Here is a 21,019-nt window from a genome sequence, read left to right on the forward strand (position 1 = left end):
CTGTATCTTTTCCTCTCTATAATAGTAGCTCAGTTTATAACTTATAACTTGACACAATTTTGGGTACCTGTGCTCTTTGAAAATATATTCTTCTGGTAGATTGTGGAATTGTTCTTTGATGAAAAATATATATATTGTGAGTTGTTATTATTAACTAAGCTTTTTGTCTTTAAAGCATGAAAACATGCAAAGTGCTGAATAACCACACCATAGGAACTTCTGGCAAGTAAATCATACATTGATGTTTTAGATTGTGTAAAGAAATGTTAACTTGTTATAAATGTGACTGAATTCTTTTCATTTACTTGTTCCATAAGATTTGTGTATCTCAGATTATAGGAACATGATTGTTGAGAGAATCATAAATAAAGCCCTTTAAAACTAATGCTTAGTCAACACTTTTATTTTAACAAAATCACTCGGCTGATACAAAATACTGGTTAGTAAATCCCTGGAATGCCAGAGGTGAAGCAGGCAGGGTCACTAATGGCTTCATAGGTCTTGCATTATGAAGGCAGAGAGGGCACAATCAAGCATGACATTAATCCCAGGCATGATTACAAGATTATTAGATTGTATTATTTCTTCTCACAAACGATCTGAGTAAACACATTAACAGCATGAGAAACGGATATATAGGAAATGTATGCACATCTCCGACTTGCATTAATATGTGAGAGTGTTACACATTTCTCTCTCTCTTTCTCTGTCTCTCTCTGAAAGAGTGCAATATCTTTCTATCTGTCACATGGATTATGGATATCTTTCTATCTGTTACATGGATTTTTTCCGATAGGGCCAAACAGCACCTAAAGACTTTATGATTTCTTCATTTTATCTTGTGTTAACAGGTTGCTCCTGTTCAGGGCAGAGTTCTGAAAAAGAATATTAATTTTTATATGCACTGTACAAACATCTACTGGTGCATATTTTGGATAAATCAATATGTTTTCCCCTTGACTTCAGATTTGACTGTCAGAAACAGTCCTTACCTGATGTGTTAGGGAAGGTGAAATAAGTTGGAAGAAAGCCCAGACATTCTGCTTGCATTTCAAAGCTCTGCCGTTCAGAGTCTGTTAAACTCCCCCCTCGCTCTGAAACAATTATACCCTGTTTAGCTTTGAGCATGAGAGACTAAAGATAGCTGCACATACATGAAGATATTACTATATTAATAATAATACTAATAATGAACTTTCTATGAACTCAGTAACTATAACGCATTACAAACAAATCCATACAATATAAAGTAGTTAGAATGCATCTATCTATAATACAAATTATGAGAGCTATTACAATTTTGTTTAGCACTCATAAAATGTGATGATGTTGTTTTTCATCGTACAAAGCACAGGTAAAATGTTAAAATATAGCTGGTCAGAAACAGCATAACAATTGCCTGTGTAATAAAAAAGTAGCCTAGAGGTGTGAATTCTGTTGAGATAATACAAAACTCACTTGCAAAGATGAAGTAGCGGCCAGACAGACCATTGATCTCTGCCTTTATAATGGTTAAGTAACAGTCAGGGCAAGTGTGTAGGTATTGACCCTTGTACTGCTCTGACTCAACTGCATAAAAGAAAGATTTAACAGCATATCAAAACTCATGTCCCATGTTTTTGACACATTGAAGTAACACTTAATTAACACTGAGGGTTTTCACTCACTTGCGAGAGCTGTCCGGTCTTTATAAACAGTGGCATTTTCAGCTCCGTATGTGCATACACCTCCTCTGAAAACCATTAAAAAAAAGTGTCTCAAAAACAAATCATGGGAAGTGAAACTTGACACTTGTCTCTCAATCTCAATTCCTAGGCCAAACAAGGTGCTGAGAATAATGTCATTAATGTCAATTAATCTGTTTCTTTGTTCCACATGCTGTTTAAAGAGGATTAATGTCCAATTTGACACTGATATAAGTGATGTGGGGGATCAAGGTCTTGCAGATACAGTATTAAACTTAACTCTAACTCACTCACTCACATTCTCTCTCGCCAGTGGAAATGGACAACACTGCTATCTGGAAATGGTTTAACTTCAAACCAGGAGCTTCTGAGTTGCTGCACAGTTCCATGAAGAGCCTCATCTGCTGTTGCAATCACAACAGTCCACTTACCAAAGACCTACAAAACACAAGATGTATGCTAATGCTTCACAATCATAGAGTAAGACCATGCATGCTGCATAAACATGGCAATGGCTATTATGCAATGTAAAACCACCATTGTCATTCTCAATTGGACTACACATACAAAAATATTAGCAAAGTACAGGAACCAATACCACTGAGGTGTTGGCTCAGGTAAGGTGTTGGTTGGCTGGATGACTGAAAGATAAGACATTCCCACTACTTGCAGGAATGAAACTTTGCTCACCAAGTTGGCATCCTCTGGCTTTAAGTATCTCACCAGGTTGCTGCAGTCGGTGGACCCTGCTGCTACCCATGAGCACAGGGTGAGCACGGTGAGGGCTTTTGCCAAATACATGGTGAGATTACGCATCAGGCACAGCTCCGGGATTCCCTGGATCAAAATCACGGCCAGGATATCCTGTTAGTTTCCTTCAGTCTGCTAGTGCAGTGCACACCCTGCCACCAACAGGAGACAAAACAAGACTCTCTTCTAGCCAGGCAAAGCAAGCTAGCACTTTGAGTGTGCTGTTACATAACACCCAAAGACAATGTCACAGGCCCTGGAGTTGCCTCAACTCCTGTTGCCCCGGTAATGCTGTGCTCCTTGACAGCAGGGGCTGTTGTGCAACAGAACTCTTTGAGGAAAGAAGGGAGTTGTCAAGAGGGCAGGCGTGCCACACTGTATGTCATGTGACTTCTATTTTTAAAAAGGAAATCACAGTGTTTATCTCAGAACAGAGACTGGATATTGTGCTCCTATCTATCTATCTATATATATATATATATATATATATATATATATATATATATATATATATATATATATTTCTGTTTCACACTCAATCACACTCATGTCTACACACATTATGATTGCCAATAGCCTACTACCCGCATTTTCCAGACAGAAGGTGTTTTGAATTGAATAGTGGCAATACAGGGAATTCCATGAAGTATCGTTTCACAGCCATCTAAGAAGAGTCCATTATAGGAGTGCTGCCCTTCCTCTGCAGCACCAGGCCGAGTGCTTTGTCAAAACTCACACATTTGAACGTGGCCTGAGGTTTACAGAATTATGTTGATATGGTGTCTGGTATCACCTCCTGTTCTGACAGTGGGACGTGCAGCAGGCAACAAAGTAAAGGCAGCCATGGTTGTGTCTTTCGGCTCAGTTTTATCATAGTACATACAGTGTGTGCTACTGTTATGTCACAGAGAGTGGATTCATTCCAAAAAAATGAATGTAACAGGTCAAAGCTCAAGTGTATCAAGTATATTTTGTTTATAACTAATACATTTTAGTGGTGTGATGAACTGTGTGTTTAGTCCCAGCCCCCTAACACTACAATTTCCCTTATTTTCAGAACTGAGCCAGTCATCAACAGCAAGAGCTGTGCTGCGGTGAGCATGGCGCTTTGGTAGATCTTTCCTTTTACGGCTCATATTCGTGTCACAGTAAAACAGGCCACGGTGACGGTGAGTCAGGCATTTCTCTGTCAGTAGTTAGCGACATACTATGTAGATTTAATTATTATTTAATTCAAATCATAGCTAAAGTTTAACATTATGATTATATTATTATAATTTACATATTATGTTTAACATAACATGTAAGTGACTTTTTATAGCATGGGTATGTGTTTGTGTGTGTGTGTGTGTGTGTGTGTGCGCGCGCGCAAATGTAAAAAATCTGTATTAAGTAGTTATGTGTTTATGATCTTGTAAAAATGGTAAAGTAGTTCATTTGGTAATACAGTGTAATTCATTGATACAGTACAGTTTATGATTTATTAACAAATATCAAGTAAGAATATATTCTGTCTTTGTTTAGCCGCAAAAGAGGAAAGTCTACAGATATCCAAATACAAATATTTGGAAGATATACACAGACTGATGTGACTTTTTTGTGCATTCATTAAGGAAGGTGTACAAAATTCTGGTCTGATTAATGTATTGTGTGCATATTTAACAAAATAACGGTGCATTCTGAACAATGTATTATCAAAGGCTCCATCTATAGCGCCAGCGACACAGCCTGTGGTTTAGCATTTGCACACATGTCTAGCACAAGTCATACTTCCTTCCTGTTTCGTGGTTTGATTTTTTTTCAGACTTTAAACAGTCTAGAAGCTACATATGAGAACCAAAATTGCTTTTAGTCAGTGTATACTGTGTACAATAATAAATGTGAAGCAACCATGTTAAAAGGTTTGTTTTAAGATAATGTAAGGGGCTAGAATACAATATCTGTTATGTTGCGTGGTGTGGTGTGTGTGTATCGTATGTAGACACAGGACCAAGTGAAATAATAATCTGATTTAAAAAATAAATCAGCGCTAAGTTTCTAATGTTAAGAAACTCGGACACAAAATTTAGAAACCATTTCATTTTTTACCAATGATGATTCACCAATCATTTTTTAGTTAATTTTCTGACCAACCCACAGTACCACAACAGGTCTGAGCGTGGAATATTGAAGGAATCGAATCTTCTCCTGTAGTCTATCTGATCTCAAAAGGCCTGTGAATGAGAGGAATACACAGCAGAAACAAACCTGATAGATAAAACAGACAGTTAACTCAAGGCAACATAAGTACACAAGGCTGTGTGTAGTTTTTGTTGTCAAGCTGCTGCTGTGGAAAGAAATTGTTGTCGACAGTTCGGCTATGGAATCTTGTGATGTAAGCGTTTTAACCATAGACTGTACAGTACGTAGGAATACAAATGTGATCAGTTCTACATTTAGCCTACGTAGGAATACAAATGTGATCAGTTCTACATTTAGCCTACGTAGGAATACAAATCTGATTTAACCAGAATTTTCAAATTGAATGCACCGAGGCCTACATGAACAAACCGCTTATGAAGAGTTTTACCACTTAACATGTAGGGGAGAGGGAAATTAATATGAGACAGGAATAAAACTTATGCATACAACAGAAGTTCAGGATATGTGTTATCAATTGAAACCCAACTTAAACAGACAACAAAATAAATAAATAAATAAATAAATAATATAAAAAAGTTTGTTTATCAATCTATGAAAATAGTAGCTAACCAAAGTATATTTTAATGTATACAATAATTATTAATAATTCTGTCAATTGTGTTGGTGTTGATGCAATGTCCAACCAATACTCAACTTATTTGTGTACAGTTCTGAGCACGAACACAAATGTTACAAATATTTCTACTTTGTAACCAATGACATCAGTAATCATATGCCATATATGCAGAGAAAATGACAGACTCTACATCATCCACCAGGAGGAACACAAAACCAGGTCTGCTAGCACCTGATTGTGGAGCCCTTATTAGTTTTTTTTCTGTTTATGTTACATGACAGCTGTTATGCAACATCTAAATAGGAAATATAACACTGTCTATTTTATTTACTGTAGCAAATAGTTATTTTAAAAAAAATTCTCAATTTGCCCCACAGTGCTTAGCAACCCAGGGCTATACTGTACATATACTGTATGTACTGTTATCGTGCTTGAGAAGAAAGATGATGTTTAAGAAAGTTGTGGTGTGAGTGTGTGAATTAAAGAGGCCTCACACCATCACTTGTCTTGCTAAGGTCAGAGGCTGAGGTGAGCTGTGGATTTAGCTCTTGTTGCACAGCAGCCATAGACACCAGAGGCATTTGCAGCCTTTAGATTGAAAGTTCTTCTCATTTAAAAGTGATGTGCATTTTCTGTTGTGACAATGACATCTGAACAGTTGACAACTAAATAGGGAACTGTATTAGTGTCTTCTGTACATACAAAAAAACGTATTCATACAACAGAAGTTTATTATCAATTGAAACCCAACTTAAATAGACAACAAAATTGGCATAATAATAATAATAATTTAAAGAAGTGAGCGTATTGTTGCTCAACTGACTTGTTTATCAATCTAAGAAAATAGTAGCTAACCAAAGTGTATTTTAACATATAATAGAATTATTAACAATTCTGTCAATTGTATTGGTGTTGATACAATACCCAACCAACACAACTTATTGTGTACAGTTCTGAGCACACGTCACAAATATCTGTACTCTGCAACCAATGACATCAGTGCTATGTCAGTACAGAGAAGATGACAGACTCTGTCATCCACAAAGGGGAACACAAAACTAGTTCTACTAGCACATGATTGTGGAGCTCCTATTCATTTTTCTTCTGTTTAAGTTACATGACAGCTGTTCTACAACATCTAAAAAGGAAATATAATGCTGTTTATTTTATGTAGGCTACTGTAGCATTGTACCAAACAGTTATATACATTATATATAAAACTTCATAAACCATCACCAAGGTTCTGTCTTAAAGTGCTTAGCAACCCAGGGCTATACTTTTGCTCATTCACATCCACATTGTCTGGTCATCAACATTTTTATATCGCCTATCGTTTACCTTAAATAAATCACTTTTGATGTAAGACTGATAATATTTTTCAGCAAAAATAAATTTGACATAAAAAAAAGGTTTTAGCTTTGACAAAAAAATGCTTCGCCTCCACATGGGTCTTTCTTCCACAGAAGGTCACATGAGAAAGATTGTATATGGTTTCCAAGATACAGGTGGTGGTTCAACATATCAACAGTCTCATCTTAATCCTGTCACTGCTGTCTTTTTTACAAGAGAGTGTTCTTTTTAAACATGTAATCATCAAACATCTAATCTCTGAAATGTACTGACATGAAATGAGCCAGCCATGTGTTGTATGACATGTTTTAAGAAACCTAGGATTTTACTATGAACTACTGTACAAGTTCTGTGGTAGATGCTATGCATGTCGGCTTGTGCTAAAACTGTAACAGTTGCTGTTTAGTTGACCTCTGGGGTCATGAAGCTTTTAACAGCAGTCTAATAAAAAGTAGCAGGCAGCTGATCAGTGGTTACATGTGTATGACATACAGTTCAACTTCTGGGAAGCTGTTTCTCAGCTATTATTTCTGCCAGCGATTTTGTGTAAAATGACCACATTCTTCATAACTCAGAGCCAGGGCAATACCAGGGCAGGCAAATTCCTCTTTATGGTTATGGTTATGGTTACTTAGCAGATGCTAAGTCCAAAGCCACTTACAGAATATGAGCATTAAAATAGTTAACATGTACAGCTAAAAAGCAAAAAGAATAATACCAATGATATCAATAACAAAATCAAATAATCTACTTAACCCTTCGTGCTACCTTTTGTGGTCTTTAACCCTTAAAGGTGTAGGTTTTTGAACGTTCTAAGTTCCGCAACAATTGAAGGTTCTAAAATTCTATGTTGAATTCAATGAACCCAGATATTCTTTAGAATGTTCATTTCTCAACATTCCCGTCACACCGGTGTGACGGTACTCCTTTAAGGGTTAATATGACCTTCCTACATATCAGTTCCCAACTGAAAGAAGACACCAGTGTAATGCATGGTAGGGATTCTAATCAGGAGCTCAACCAAGAACTACACAGAACACACCAATGACTTAAGCAATAAGCCCCGAGAGCCCATAGGTTCCACTGATTTTAGAACAGCTAAGGGGCGTTGTTGGGCACGACGCACAAGCGGAAGGGAACTATTTTAGTGTCTTCTATAGGCTACATACTTTGTCCTTGGCAAGATTTGTTTAAAAGCTGAAAAAGAGGAAAAAGTGTGTGAAGTGATCAATAATATGATATCACTGTTTTTAACATGCCTTCTTGACCCTTGACTTTTCGTTTTTGACAACAAAAATGACATACTGTAGCCCATCTAAAAATGACATACTGTAGTCTGTAGTCTTTATTCTTTAACCTTAACCTTTTCCTAACTTTAACCTACTTTCTCTTTCTGTAGCATTCCCACAACCCTCTGTCCTTTTCACCAAGAAGAATGCAGCAGACATGGTTCATGGTGATTGCTATTCTTTGTTGCTTGGGACCGAATGACACACTGGGTGAGTTGTATATCATAATATCATAACATTGTATATCAAAATTGTATGGTTAGGAATAGGCTACAGTTATCTGAAGGAGAACATGAAATGTTAACCAATGGGAAGTCATTCTCAGATGACGTCATCAATCTGAACCAATCTCTAACCACCCGTGTTAAGGATTTTTTCTGTGAGGCCATTGCCCGTATATAGGCGCATTGTGAACAACCAGTCCTTATTTACATTGTAAAGTTGTTAATTAAATCAGGTGCAGAGTGCTGATGTGGCAGAAGAGGATTAACGTCTCATGCTCTCCTTCAGAGAACCCAAGTGATATCCATACCTTCTCTATCAGTCCACTGAGTTCACTCAACGTTAACCAATGGGAATGTGTATACCAGTGGCCATGATGGACAAAGTGCCCACAAATGAGACTCACCACCAGGGTGTGGCGCACACATGGTTGGTAGTTGTAAGCAGAAGCCAACAACACAGCACAAGCAGAATACTGACGAGTAGCCAACTAGTGTGTTGCCGTCGTGTAGCCACGTAGCTTGCTGGCGCACTCACTGGCGCGAAACTGAAAGCACAGAGCAGGCTACTGACGTAGGCTACTAAAGATGTCCAGGCTGTAGAAGTGGGCGAAGGTGTCATCTGAAGCCCAGCTCGCGCTTAAGCAGATCTGTTCAATAGAGATTTCCAGGCTGCCCAAGATGCAGTCACACTGCTTTTGGAGTAGTTAGCTGGTGCCCCTGGTTAGTGGAGCATGTGAGGCCTCAGGTGTACCTCACAGTAAAGTGGGTCACAATCATTATTGGTACACTAATTGGTAAACACCTGCCATTTAACAGAGTATAGAGACAGTGTAGATGGTGCACAATCACCTCAGTGACTGAGGTGTATAGCCCAGTTCTCAGAAGTGTCACCTTGTTCAGGGGCCAGGCAGTTAGATGCCTGCTTGCGGGTGCTGGGTGCCATATTGAGGCTGGCACCTGTGTTACTGTAGGAGATCTCTGCACAAAGAAAATTTGGGCCTAATTCTGCCCCCCCCAACAATATAGAAAAAGTGCTGGGCAAAAAGTGCTGGGCCCTTAGAATCATCCTAAATCCCCCCCCCCCCCACACCAGCGGCACCCCTGTCTCTGCGTGCTGGCAAGCTGCCAAGGCATCAGCCTGAAATCCGACTTCCATAACTGGGTTGGCCAGTGCAGGGAGATAAGGATCACCGGCGGCTATCAACTCTGTCCAATAGCGAGGGGCCTCTGCTTTGATAACGCATACAGCCTATACTGCCTGGGCCTCATAGCAGGGGAAGAGCAGTTCAGTTTAGCGTAGGGGACGTTTCCAGTTGGTATAAATGCACAGTGCTCTCACAGGGTTCGGCTACACACCTGTAGTGCTTATCTTTTCGAAAACCTGCTTTTGCTCTTGCTTTGCTCTTGCTTTCGGATGAGGGCCGAGATGGGAGAGAAGCTGGCGAGGCTCGATCAGGGGATGCAAGGCCCTACTGTAATGGAGCTAGAACCCGCTTGGTGGATTGGAGGCTTCTTTCTCCGTGAAGCTGAGGATCTTCGTTATCTTTGAGGAATGAAAGATGACTGGTGGTTTTTCGTGGTCAATGGCCGACGAAAAAAATCCCATTGGTTTAGATCGATGACATCGTAAAAAGAACTACTTTATACCCCCACCTCACCATATCAAAATTAATCCCATTTCAATGTCAATCATGATTTGAATAAGAAAACTGACAAATATTGACCTAATATGGGTACTTGTGGTGTGGTGGTGGTGGTGTGTGTGTGTGAGTGTGTCTCTGTTAATTAATCACTGCTAAAAACTGTGTCTATGTCTGTGTTTGTGTGTGCGTGTGTGTGCGTGTCTATGTCTGTGTTTGTGTGTGCGTGTGTGTGTAATTCTAGGTATTTGGCAGTCTTGCCAACCACAGCCTACTTGTTCAAAATGTTTGAGAAGTCCTGGCTGCGCATGGTGTAAACAGAAGGTGAGATCTGTTATTAATAGCCATGCTGGGCACCTCTTAAATACTTAAGTTTTCATAATAATAATAATTATTAATTATTATTATTATTATTATAAGATTATCAAGACAAATGTGGTGCACCCACTGAGTGCACGCTGTACAGTGCTTGCTCTGTGCAGGATTAAAGCTGCAGTTGGCAAGATTTTATGCTCCGATAGAACAACATAAATCAAATTTAGAAAAAAACCCGCACTTCTACCTTCACCTAGAGCCTGTTATTTGTTTTGCAAAAATCCACAGCTCCCGGTTCGTCGGGTCCAATCAGAGCAGGGCTGTGTGAGATCTGACTGTCAGTCACAGTCTGGGGCAGTCTGGTACGCACTGACGAGCACAAACTCGATGAGAGGGTGCTCGGTGGTAGTGGGGGAGGGGCATGAGAGTTGTAAATATTCAACATTTTGGCCAAGCCCCCTCAATCTGTCAGACTTGCCTACTGCAACTTTAACTGAACTGTCTGTGCCTCTTAGGTCTTCCTCAAGTCTGGAGAGTCAAATGAACGGCGATGTGATTCGCCCGAGTCACTGAGAAGCAGGAAATGTGAAAATGTGATCAACCCTAAATCAGAGATGGAGTTCCGGATGGACAAACCGCTGAGCAGTGAAAAAGACGATGTGATCCAGCTGAAGCCTCAGTCCATTGAGGTCAAACTGCGGATAGGTCAGATCCACAGCATGTATTTCACACACACCTCTTCACATTACAGTAACAACAAATTAATCATACATAAAAAAGTAACAGTTTTAGCTGTGTCCAATCTAAGGTGCACCAGAGAAAATATAATTTCCTTCTTGCCACTTCCTGCTCTTGACAGGTCAGCCTGAAGAGTTTAAAGTGTTATTCCAGCGGGCTGAGGGCTACCCAATAGACCTGTATTACCTGATGGACCTCAGCTTCTCCATGAAGGATGATCTGGACAAAATCAAGAACTTGGGACAGGACATCCTCACCACTCTACATTCTTTCACCTCAGACAGGCACATAGGTGAGAGAAACCACAGGCACCGAGACACACTCCATGTAGTGTACTTTAAACCATACAAGTTTTTTTTTACTGTGGAAGAAGCATTCAAGTATAGCTAAAACAGAAGCTGTACACTCCTGCATATTAAACAACCTTTCAATTAAATAGACTGAATTAGCGGTGTGTCTTTAGCCATGTTTTATGCCAACTATGTTTTAACCATATTTATGAATTTGAGTATGAGTGCCTCTATTATATTGTTCTTTCAAAGACTTTCCCGTTGTTTCCAAGGGTTTGGCTCATTTGTGGATAAGGTGGCACTGCCGTACGTGAGCCAGCAGCGCTCCCGACTGGCCAACCCATGTCCCAGTCGCATGGAAAAGTGTCAGCCAGCCTTTAGCTTCCGGAACATTCTCCCTCTGACCAACCAGGCCAAGAGGTTCAAGGAGGAGGTTAGCAAGCAGAACATCTCCGGTAACCTGGACTCGCCAGAGGCTGGGCTGGACGCCATCATGCAGGCTGCCGTCTGCCGGGTATGGAGGTTAAAAAATCACAGCAATCACAATAAATATCACAGTTGAGGACACTTCTAGAACCCTTCTCGGTTTCTCCTCTCTCTCAAGAATGAGATTGGATGGAGAAACGTCACCAGCATTCTGGTCTACACGTCCGATGACACCTTCCACATGGCGGGAGATGGACGACTGGCTGGAATCTACCGCCCCCATGATGGGCAGTGCCACCTGGATAGCAAGTCTGCCTATGAGGGCACGCTCCAGGTGAGATGATGTGGCCCCAGGCTGTCAGGCTAAGCCTAAGACAAGGCACTCACACGGATACTCAACATTGGCAACATATTAACCAGGATTTATGAATTGATTTTAAAGTATAATTTTGTTGGGCTTTTATGCCTTTAATTGACAGGATAGTGGAAAATGACAGGAAGTGAGTGGGAGAGAGAGTCGGGGTGGGAACCTTTTACCTGCTGCTCTGTGCCAGGGTATACAATCCTGGCATTTAATCGCTCGGGTGAATAAACATCATTATCACCAAAAATGTGCCTGATTTGATCAATCGCTACAATATAGATAATATAATTTCGATAATAAGGTACTCTCAAACAGTATTTAGTCTATCACATGAATTATGATAAAGAATTGTGCTTATTAATCTATTAATGTTTGTCTGTATCAGTGTCTACCATGTAGGTATTTAAATATTTAGATATATCCTAACATATGCATATGGACACAAATTTGTGTTTGTGTAGGATTATCCTTCTATAGGTCATCTCTCGACGGTTCTTCAGAGTAACAATATGCAGCTCATCTTTGCTGTGACTGAGGAAATCTACCCAGCATACAAGGTCTGCTAACATGCTCCCCGCCTACACACACACACAATTTATATTCTATTTATATTTAACCACAAACCTTCATAATGAAATGAATGTCAGCTCTGCGTTTGGTGAGATACCCAGTTCACCTGTGATGAAAGATTATCTAATGAGACTGTGACCTTCAAGAGCATGCATAAACTCTACCCTCACTTACTGTAGTATGATGTAAAGATGGTCTGTTGGCGTACATCAGTGGTTCTCAAACTTTTTCTGTCATTCCCCACTTTGGAGGTGGGGAATTTTCAAGCCCCACCTGATAACGTTAAAACATTTTTATTAGAGGGGATGCATCCCCTCTATTGAAATCCGGGGACTTCTTATTATTTTTCCTTTTACCTTTTTGTGCACGCTATTCAGCTCAAACCGCTTAACGTACAAATTTGATTGAAACACCGTTTCGTAGATCTTCCAAGGCTTTACCGTCCTATCTGTTTTTCATTTTTGAGAAGTTTATACTTTTTGAGATATTTGTAATTAAAAGTGTATTTTTCCCCCATAGACTTGAATGGGTGCTGTGATGTCATAATAGAGCCAGCTGCGCTCGTTAAATAGTTCTCAGAGCAGCTCCCAGGCTAATCAGAACACTGGCACAGGTGTCACCCGTGAGGACTCCAACTGTCTCAGCTTCTAAGCATACAATCTAGCTCTACCTGAACTACACATCCTGTTAAAGTGTTTCCTGTGTGTCAAAATAAAAGTCTCAGCCATATCTCATGCATTCAGCATTATATCTCCAGAACGGCTTGACGTACATGCTTCAAATTTGGTAGTGCTTTTTATGGACTCAAAGATGAAGTGAGTTGATGTTGGAGGTTGGAGGTCAAATGTCAAGGTCAAAAACACCTTGAGTGTGATATCTCAAGAATGCCATGTCACACAAGATTCATATTTGGTTACTCCAAAAGCACCTTTGCAGGTATCACAATTACCCTACCAACCAGCTAGCATCAAGCTTAACAGCCCCACCAACACCCTAACCAGCAGATTGCATCCCCTCGTGTAATTCCTCGGAATTGCATTTCTAGTTTCTTTTGCATTTTGGTTCCACGTTACATTTCCCGACTCGGTCTGCTGGATCAGATGTTATTTTAATTCATATGCCGGTCTGTTTTTGACTTTTACATTTTGAATCTATGATCTTCCTTGTCAAAAAAGAAAGGCATTATTAAAGATAATAAGCACAAAAAAAAAACATTTCCTCCTGTTCATCACGCCCCACCTGTCATGTCTCTATTCCCCACTAGTGGGGCCCGCCCCACACTTTGAGAACCAATGGTGTCCATGGCAATGGTGTCCATGGCATACATGGTGCCTCTTCTTGCTCTTCTCCCCTTTCCTGTGAAAACAGATAGGCCATCATCCACACCTCACTCTTTAAACCGTCTTCTCATCCCTCCCTCTCTCTTTTTCTCTCTGTGTTCTCTGTCTTCTTCTCTCAGGCACTGAGTGAGCTGATCCCTCACTCCGTAGTGGGGGTGCTAAAGAACGACTCCAGTAATGTGGTGGAGCTCATCTCAGATGCATATAGAGTGAGTGTGTGTGTGTGTGTGTGTGTGTGTGTGTGTGTCTAAGTGAGTGTGTAATTGTGTACTAACAATATACTGTATACAGCTTTATGTCTTTGGCTCTGTAACATGCACAAAATTAAATGTCAATCAATCAGTAGTTACTGTATCTGTATGCACGGGTGGGCTTTTCAACTTGTTGTGTGTGTGTGTCTCTGTGCTCTGTGTGTGTGTGTGTGTGTGTGTGTGTGTGTGTGTGTGTGTGTGTGTGTGTGTGTGTGTGTGTAGAATCTGTCCGCCTCCATAGTGTTTGAGCATGAGCAGGCTCCTGCAGGCCTGTCCATCTCCTACCGGTCATCCTGTGAAGGAGGGAAAGAGAGCAACTGGAGCACCCGGGGGGAGTGCAATGGGATCAAACTGAACCAGCAGGTCTGACGCACACACACACACACATGCACACACAAACATAACCACACACACACACACACACACACACACACACAAACATAACCACACACCACACACACACACACACACACACAGAGACATTGGAAGGCAACACCAGACAGAAAGCATCCTAGCCAGTGTAAAATAATGGAAATATGTCACATGAACTCTATATACAATTGCAATGGTAATTGTGCTGTATCAGGGACTTTCTAAAACAAGGTCAAGAAAAAGGAGATTCTGTGTCATCACAAACACCGGCAGACAGTAATAACTGGCTGATGTGTATCTTGTTTTGTACGTAGGTGGAGTTCACCGTGCGTTTGAATGCCACAGACTGCCTAACAAAGAATGCCCCGATAAACATCAAAGTGCAGGGCATTAATGCCGTCCTCACTGTCTATGTGGAGACCATCTGTGACTGTGACTGCGAGGACCGCCAAGAGAACTCCTCTCACTGCAACTACAACGGAACGTTTCACTGTGGAATGTGCAGGTACCACAGACGCTGCATCGTCGCCACATCTGCATGCTTCCTGTAGACATGGCCTACTTTTTGAGATGGGGCCGTAGAGATGCATAGCAACCTTCTGTTACCACAGCAATCATTTCAAAGGTTACTCGCTATCACAGTGAATGCCAGCTTTACAAAAATGATGCCCTGCAGTGATCTGACAAAATCATTCTGCGTTTTCATTTTATATTTTTAATTAAGGGGATATTTGAGAATTAAGATAACAGGAAGAGATTATTTGTATCAATTCTGCACTGTGTGGAGACACAGTTTTGCTAAAATTTCCAGAGACATGCCCCTGTCTGCTATTGTACATTGGAGTGATGCTAAAAATACTTTCTGTGTTTCTTTCTGCTGCTGGCTGACGTTGTTTATTTCCTCGGTCTGTGCAGCTGTGATGATAAGCATCTTGGCCAGATGTGTGAGTGCCAGCTGAGCGATGACTTTGACTCCATAAAGGCCATGTCTGCGCTCTGTCGCCAGACCAACAACTCGGACATATGCAACGGCAATGGGCACTGCGAGTGTGGGAAATGTGCCTGCCATAACCAGTACCGTGGCCTGTTCTGTGAATGTGACGACAACAGCTGTCCCCAGGCCAACAACAAAATGTGCAATGGTAAGTAGGAGATTTGAGGCATGAGCTTTACATTCAAGCAAAATAGTGCAAATTGTATTTAATCCAAGATTAGTCCATGGTGTAGGGCAAAGCTGTTTTTGTTTGTTCTCAAGGCTCCAAAACAAAATGCTAAAAAGAGAAAACAAAGTATTCAAAATGTGTGTAGTGCTTGACACCAGTGCAAGATGTCCGATCACTGACCACAAAATAACCAGTGCAAGATGTCCGAGCACTGACCACAAAATAACCAGTATGTGCAGCTCCCTCTAGTGGTACTTACTAATTGTCCTCATTATTGTAACCTTAGTTTTTTATTATACAATTTTGCATATATCTTTAGCAATCATCAATAACAGGAAATGATGAATGAGATTTAGGGGCGTGAGTTTGTAGTGGAGCAGTGAGTACAGTTCAATCAGTAGTTACTGTATCTGTATGAGTTTGTAGTGGAGCAGTGAGTACAGTTCAATCAGTAGTTACTGTATCTGTATGAGTTTGTAGTGGAGCAGTGACTACAGTGCCTGAATATGTGTTTGTTTGTGAGTTGCATGTGCTCTGACTCACCTCTGTGTGTTTTGCAGGGAAGGGATCGTGTAGCTGTGGCACATGTATGTGTAATGTCGGATACAGTGGTGAAAAGTGTCACTGTCCTCCTGAGAAAGAACGGGACTGTTGGAAAGAGGGCGGCACGACATGCAGTGGACATGGCCAGTGTCCTTGTGACCACTGCATCTGCAAAAAGGGAATGACTGGGAAGTACTGTCACAAGGTCGAAGAACCATGTAGCACAAGATATCAGTAAGTGTAATGTATTAGTGTTGGGTGATTGTCTCCCGTAGTGGGAGTGAGTTTATGTGTGTGTGTGTGTGTGTTTTTTTGTGTTAGTGTTACTTCTATTTGTGTGAGACGTACATCGCATCTGTGTATGAAATACATCGAATGTGTGTGCATACCTCTGTCTATGGTGTCTGCATGTCTCTCTCTCTCGCTCTCTGTAGAGAGCAATATGACCTGCAAAGAGGAAGAAGGAGCTAGACTGAGATAAGCTATGATGATGATGATGATGATGATGATTGTGTGTCTCTGCATAATTTTAGGAACTGCACACTGTGTGCAGTACATGACTCAAAATACCCAGGAGTGAACTGTGATAAGGCCTGCTCTGGTCTGACTCCAGTTAAGATGGAGGGCCCACAGGAATATGACTGTGTTCTCGAGGGATTCACCTTCTATATTGAAGTAACAGATGATGGAAACATCAAGATATACCACGCAGACCTGCCCAGTAAGAGCCACAACACCATTTTTGGTAACAAATTAAACAGATATGGTATAATATTGTTTCCTTTCATATACAGACCTCACATACTCACACAATTGTCTTCCTTTTAACACTCACCCTGCAGGGTCTGTTGATAAGACCTCGGTCATCATCGGGAGTTCCGTAACAGGCATCGTGGTGATCGGTATTGTGATAATCATCGTGTACCGGCTACTGGTCGAGCTGTACGACCTGCGAGAATACCGCAGTTTTCTGCGTGCCCAGGAGCAGACTGACTGGAAACATGTAAGCAGCACCCGCCCTCACAGCCATAGACGAGACTCAAAGTAGTGCAGCTTTAAATAACTAACCCCTAACCCAAATGATTACCACAGCTCTATGCCTCTTCTTCGCACTTCGTATTTTTGTAACACCATAAACATCAGCTACAGTCACTTGCATAAATAGACTACATCAACTGAATAATCTTTGCACCATATTGCTGTTCAGACACTATTCAATTATGTAGTATATGAAGAATTTGGTTCCAAAATGCCACAAACATTAATTACAACATTAATAAGTCATGTTATTTAATTGTGTATTTCAGGTAATATCAATACAATTTCAGTTGTACTGTTTTGATTGGAGGATATAGCATTTTGGAACCAAATTCTTCATATATGTGGTTCTGCTGCTGAGTTGAGCTGTGTTCTTTTTCAGACCCAAAATCCGCTCTTCCAGGGAGCGACGACCACTGTTATGAACCCACTGCACGATGGGGTGGAGTAAAGAGGACTTGCATGCCCTCATGTTCAAAGAAGGACCTGTTCTCACTTCAAGTGAGGTTTTATATAGAAATGTATTACTGCTTAAAAAAACAACTTATTGATGTTCTCAAAAAGTTAAGTTTTGTGTGGTACAAAAACACATTTAGACATGATCATTGTGATAAACATATTTTGTGTGCATGGTATTGGAATGTATAAATGTATGTTTATTTGTAATTGTATATCCCATGTTTTCATTTTAAAGGAGGTGTAATACTTTGAATGTTTAAACTGTAATCTATTTCATTTGTTTTTTATTTATATATGGACAAAACATAGGTTTATTGTTGCAATAAATGTTGAAATGGTTAGTCAATGATAGCATTTTTGCACCATACACTCCTAGTAAATTGGAATTGACAGCACTATCTTGCAAGGTCATTATTGACGCTCAATTGGATTGATAGTTGCATGTGGAATCTTTACAACTGAAGGCTTTGGCCAATAAACTGTTTAACAAAAACGTATATAAAAATGTCAAACAGGAAATACAACTACATTGCAATACAAACCCAACACCACATCCATCCAAATCTCTCTCTCGGAAACCAACTCAAACCAGCACATAACATTACCCTGGAAATCCAGTGAAGTCTCTGGAGTTCTCGCGGGAGCACAATTTGGATTTGCTCAGCGAGTCACTCTGGCAATGCGTAATGATGCTCATTACTTATGTCCCTTGAATTGTGGGGCACCAATCTCATCGGATTTGGGCCTGGATTTTCCAGGTTAACATAACATGACAAGCTTTAAGAACTCATCAGTATAAACCACCTGCTTTGAACAAGCATTGAATTCCTACTTCCTAATTTCTCAGCAGGCTCATCTCACTTGCAGGTACCGGTGCAGTAATGACCGCAATAACAATGCAATAGTTTCTGGCTCCTTCAACTATGAGGTTAAAGGCATGCTCCTGTTGAAGCAAGTGGTCACACATGACTAATTGAAAATTACTCAGAGATGTTTCGCACAGAATTCGTCATACATAAAAAAGGAAATGTAACTTCCTATGTGGATTTGTCACTGACTAGACAAAGGACAACTCACTATACAGATTTTGTTTTGTTTGTTTTATTATAAATACGACAAAAAGGAAACCATTTTAATTTACAGTTATTGATCTTTATATATTGGCATGAATCAGCAGTTCAACAATTTGTATAGAGACACTTTCCAACTGGCTTTTTCAAGTCGCACCATTATGCAACAACAACGTGGACCTTCCTCGTCATTTTCAACAAAACAGGAGGTAATCGAAAGTAATCAGGGAATTAACAGTGTTCTCAACAAGTGAGGAGAGTGAAAAGTCTCAACAAGTGAGGAACGTGAAAAGCAGCACATGAAAACAAAACAAGATATTTTGATGGGGACTCAGGTGATGTTGTCCATTTTGGTAGAGAAACAAAAAGAACAAATGAATAAAAATAGAATTCTAAAACCGTATAAATGAAATCAAATATACAGTACTGACAAAATCACTTGTCTGGCATGCAACTCTGTTGCTCAGTTCAAATCATATGCAAACGTATGGCCAATGAAAAGGCAAGTTCTCACACGTTCTTTGCATAATTTATTTCTTTTCTTTCCTTCTTTTTTAACTTATGTCATAATTTACATTTCTGCAATAAAACATGGATACAATAGCATTAGGTTTCATACTGTAAATCCAAAAATATTTTCTTTTCTTTTTCTTATTTTTTTTGGATGTCAAACTGTTCTATACGTATGCTCATGTGCATGTGCATGTGTTCGTGTGTGTGTGTGTGTGTGTGTGTATCGGTGTGTTACCCAAAAGCCTGTTGCTCATCTTCTTGTCTGATCCATCTTTCCACAGGTTTGTCGGCGATCACCCAGGGTACATTTTCAAAGCTACAAAGTCATGATATTGCTTACAGTAGTGTGTGTGGCTGTTGAAATCGATCATTACATGGTTTTCAATATCATTTTAAATACAAACATCGATGCACGACCCCGTCCTCGACAGGACAGCCCCCAGAGACAAGGCAGAGAAGCAGAAATCAGAACACTAATAAATAATAGATGTGTCATTGGTGTGGGGTGGCAACACAAAAAAAAAACAAACATATAAAAAAAATTCTTACATAGATTAGTTTCTCTTAAATAATCAACAAATATCCTTGTGTAGTGTGTAGTATGTGTGTGTGTGTGTGTGTGTGTGTGAGAGAGAGGGTAACCTTCCTTCCTTTCCCCCCAAGCCCACCTCGCATGCCTTGCTCTCCTAACCAACACAATATATACATATATGACAATACAGTTACCAAATATACAAAGAGGAAAGTCAGTCTAGATTTCAGGTAATGCATTTCCTCCCCTTCTCTTTTTTTGGCAGCTCTCATATTACATCATGGTCATTTATTATTATCATTATTACACATTAATGTACATACAGCAAGTTAATAAATTAAAGGTGATGTGTCATCCATCATGGGGAGAGAGGTGGAGATTAAGATTCTGTAGATTCCTCCCCATTGTAAGCAACTACAGAATTGCAGTTTAGGGAGCGGTTGATCAGTTAATTCTTTTTTTTTTGTTTGGTTTGCTTTCCTTTGTCTGTTTGTTCATTTGCACTTCTCTCATTCCTCCGACAACCCAACCCGCCACAAAAAAAATAAAAAAATCAGAAACCACGGCAACCGACACAGACATGATTCTTTCGTTGTATTTTTTTCACCGTATATTTCTTGTCGCCGTGCCGCGGGTTTAAAAGCATCCCTTTCCCACCGAGGGTGCTGGGCCAGAGGGAGAGCGCGACTGGCCCTCGACTTCAGCTTGCTGTATGCAGTGTATTCTGTGATGCTCGTCGCTGAACTTGTTCGTGTTCGTTTTCACAGTTTGGGGGGGGGGGGTGGGGGGGGGGGGACAGCGGGGTTAATCCTGATATGAGTGGGACCCTCCCCATCACCACTGGGGCTCAGGTGTGTTTAACGTGTAGAGAAGTCACAGTTTTTCTTTTTATTATATTTTTTTGATCGACCCCCCCCCCCACCCCAACCGCTCAGTGCTTAGAGGGGTGGGGGGGCTTACAAATGTCACTCACAGTCCCTCTGATTGGCTCCCAGGCTGCTGAGATGGGGCCCAGCGCGTGCCATTCGTTCACCTCCTCCAGTCTGCTCTTCCTGCCCGCTCCTCCTCCTCCTCCTCCTCCTCCTCGCTGACGTCAGTACCTGTTCTGGTGCTCGTAGTGCCACCGGTTGAAATCAATGTTGAACGCTACGATACTCCCGGACGCCATGCCAGTGATCAGAGTCCTGTGGAAAGACCAAAGGCATGAGATGGCATCAGCAGACAGCTGCACTACCGGTACATCATTACTATAACATCTACTAGCTGAGTGCTAGTGTATAGAATTCTAGATAGATATTTATTGATCCTTTTGGAAATTCACCTTGCACCATACAACACA

At 40.6% G+C, this 21,019-nt stretch overlaps 2 protein-coding genes across 4 annotated transcripts in view; one reads left to right on the top strand and one right to left on the bottom strand.

Moving 5' to 3' along the window:
* The first annotated feature begins 3,482 nt into the window (after positions 1–3,482).
* On the top strand, positions 3,483–17,960 carry LOC121709564 (integrin beta-7-like). 3 transcript variants are annotated; one of them, XM_042093035.1, is made up of 17 exons: positions 3,501–3,604; positions 4,586–4,719; positions 7,943–8,042; positions 9,941–10,020; positions 10,527–10,716; positions 10,871–11,041; positions 11,312–11,553; positions 11,644–11,799; positions 12,291–12,386; positions 13,859–13,948; positions 14,213–14,353; positions 14,677–14,867; positions 15,278–15,504; positions 16,086–16,302; positions 16,602–16,813; positions 16,911–17,071; positions 17,489–17,960. In XM_042093035.1, exons 3-17 carry the CDS (start codon positions 7,979–7,981, stop codon positions 17,555–17,557), a joined length of 2,307 nt encoding a protein of 768 aa, XP_041948969.1. In that variant the 5' UTR covers positions 3,501–3,604; positions 4,586–4,719; positions 7,943–7,978; the 3' UTR covers positions 17,558–17,960. The 3 variants fall into 3 exon arrangements, with proteins under 3 accessions (XP_041948968.1, XP_041948970.1, XP_041948969.1); XM_042093034.1 differs by lacking the exon at positions 4,586–4,719 and having other exon boundaries at positions 3,483–3,604; XM_042093036.1 differs by lacking the exon at positions 4,586–4,719 and having other exon boundaries at positions 3,483–3,604; positions 16,602–16,789.
* A 2,217-nt stretch (positions 17,961–20,177) lies between these two features.
* nbeaa (neurobeachin a) overlaps positions 20,178–21,019 on the bottom strand; it is a 117,242-nt gene continuing 116,400 nt past the window's right edge. Inside the window, 1 exon segment of the mRNA XM_042092854.1 lies at positions 20,178–20,864. Coding sequence (XP_041948788.1) covers positions 20,774–20,864 — 91 coding nt within the window. The 3' untranslated portion in view covers positions 20,178–20,773.

Source organism: Alosa sapidissima, chromosome 5, assembly GCF_018492685.1.
Source record: "Alosa sapidissima isolate fAloSap1 chromosome 5, fAloSap1.pri, whole genome shotgun sequence".
Classification (NCBI taxonomy): domain Eukaryota; kingdom Metazoa; phylum Chordata; class Actinopteri; order Clupeiformes; family Clupeidae; genus Alosa; species Alosa sapidissima.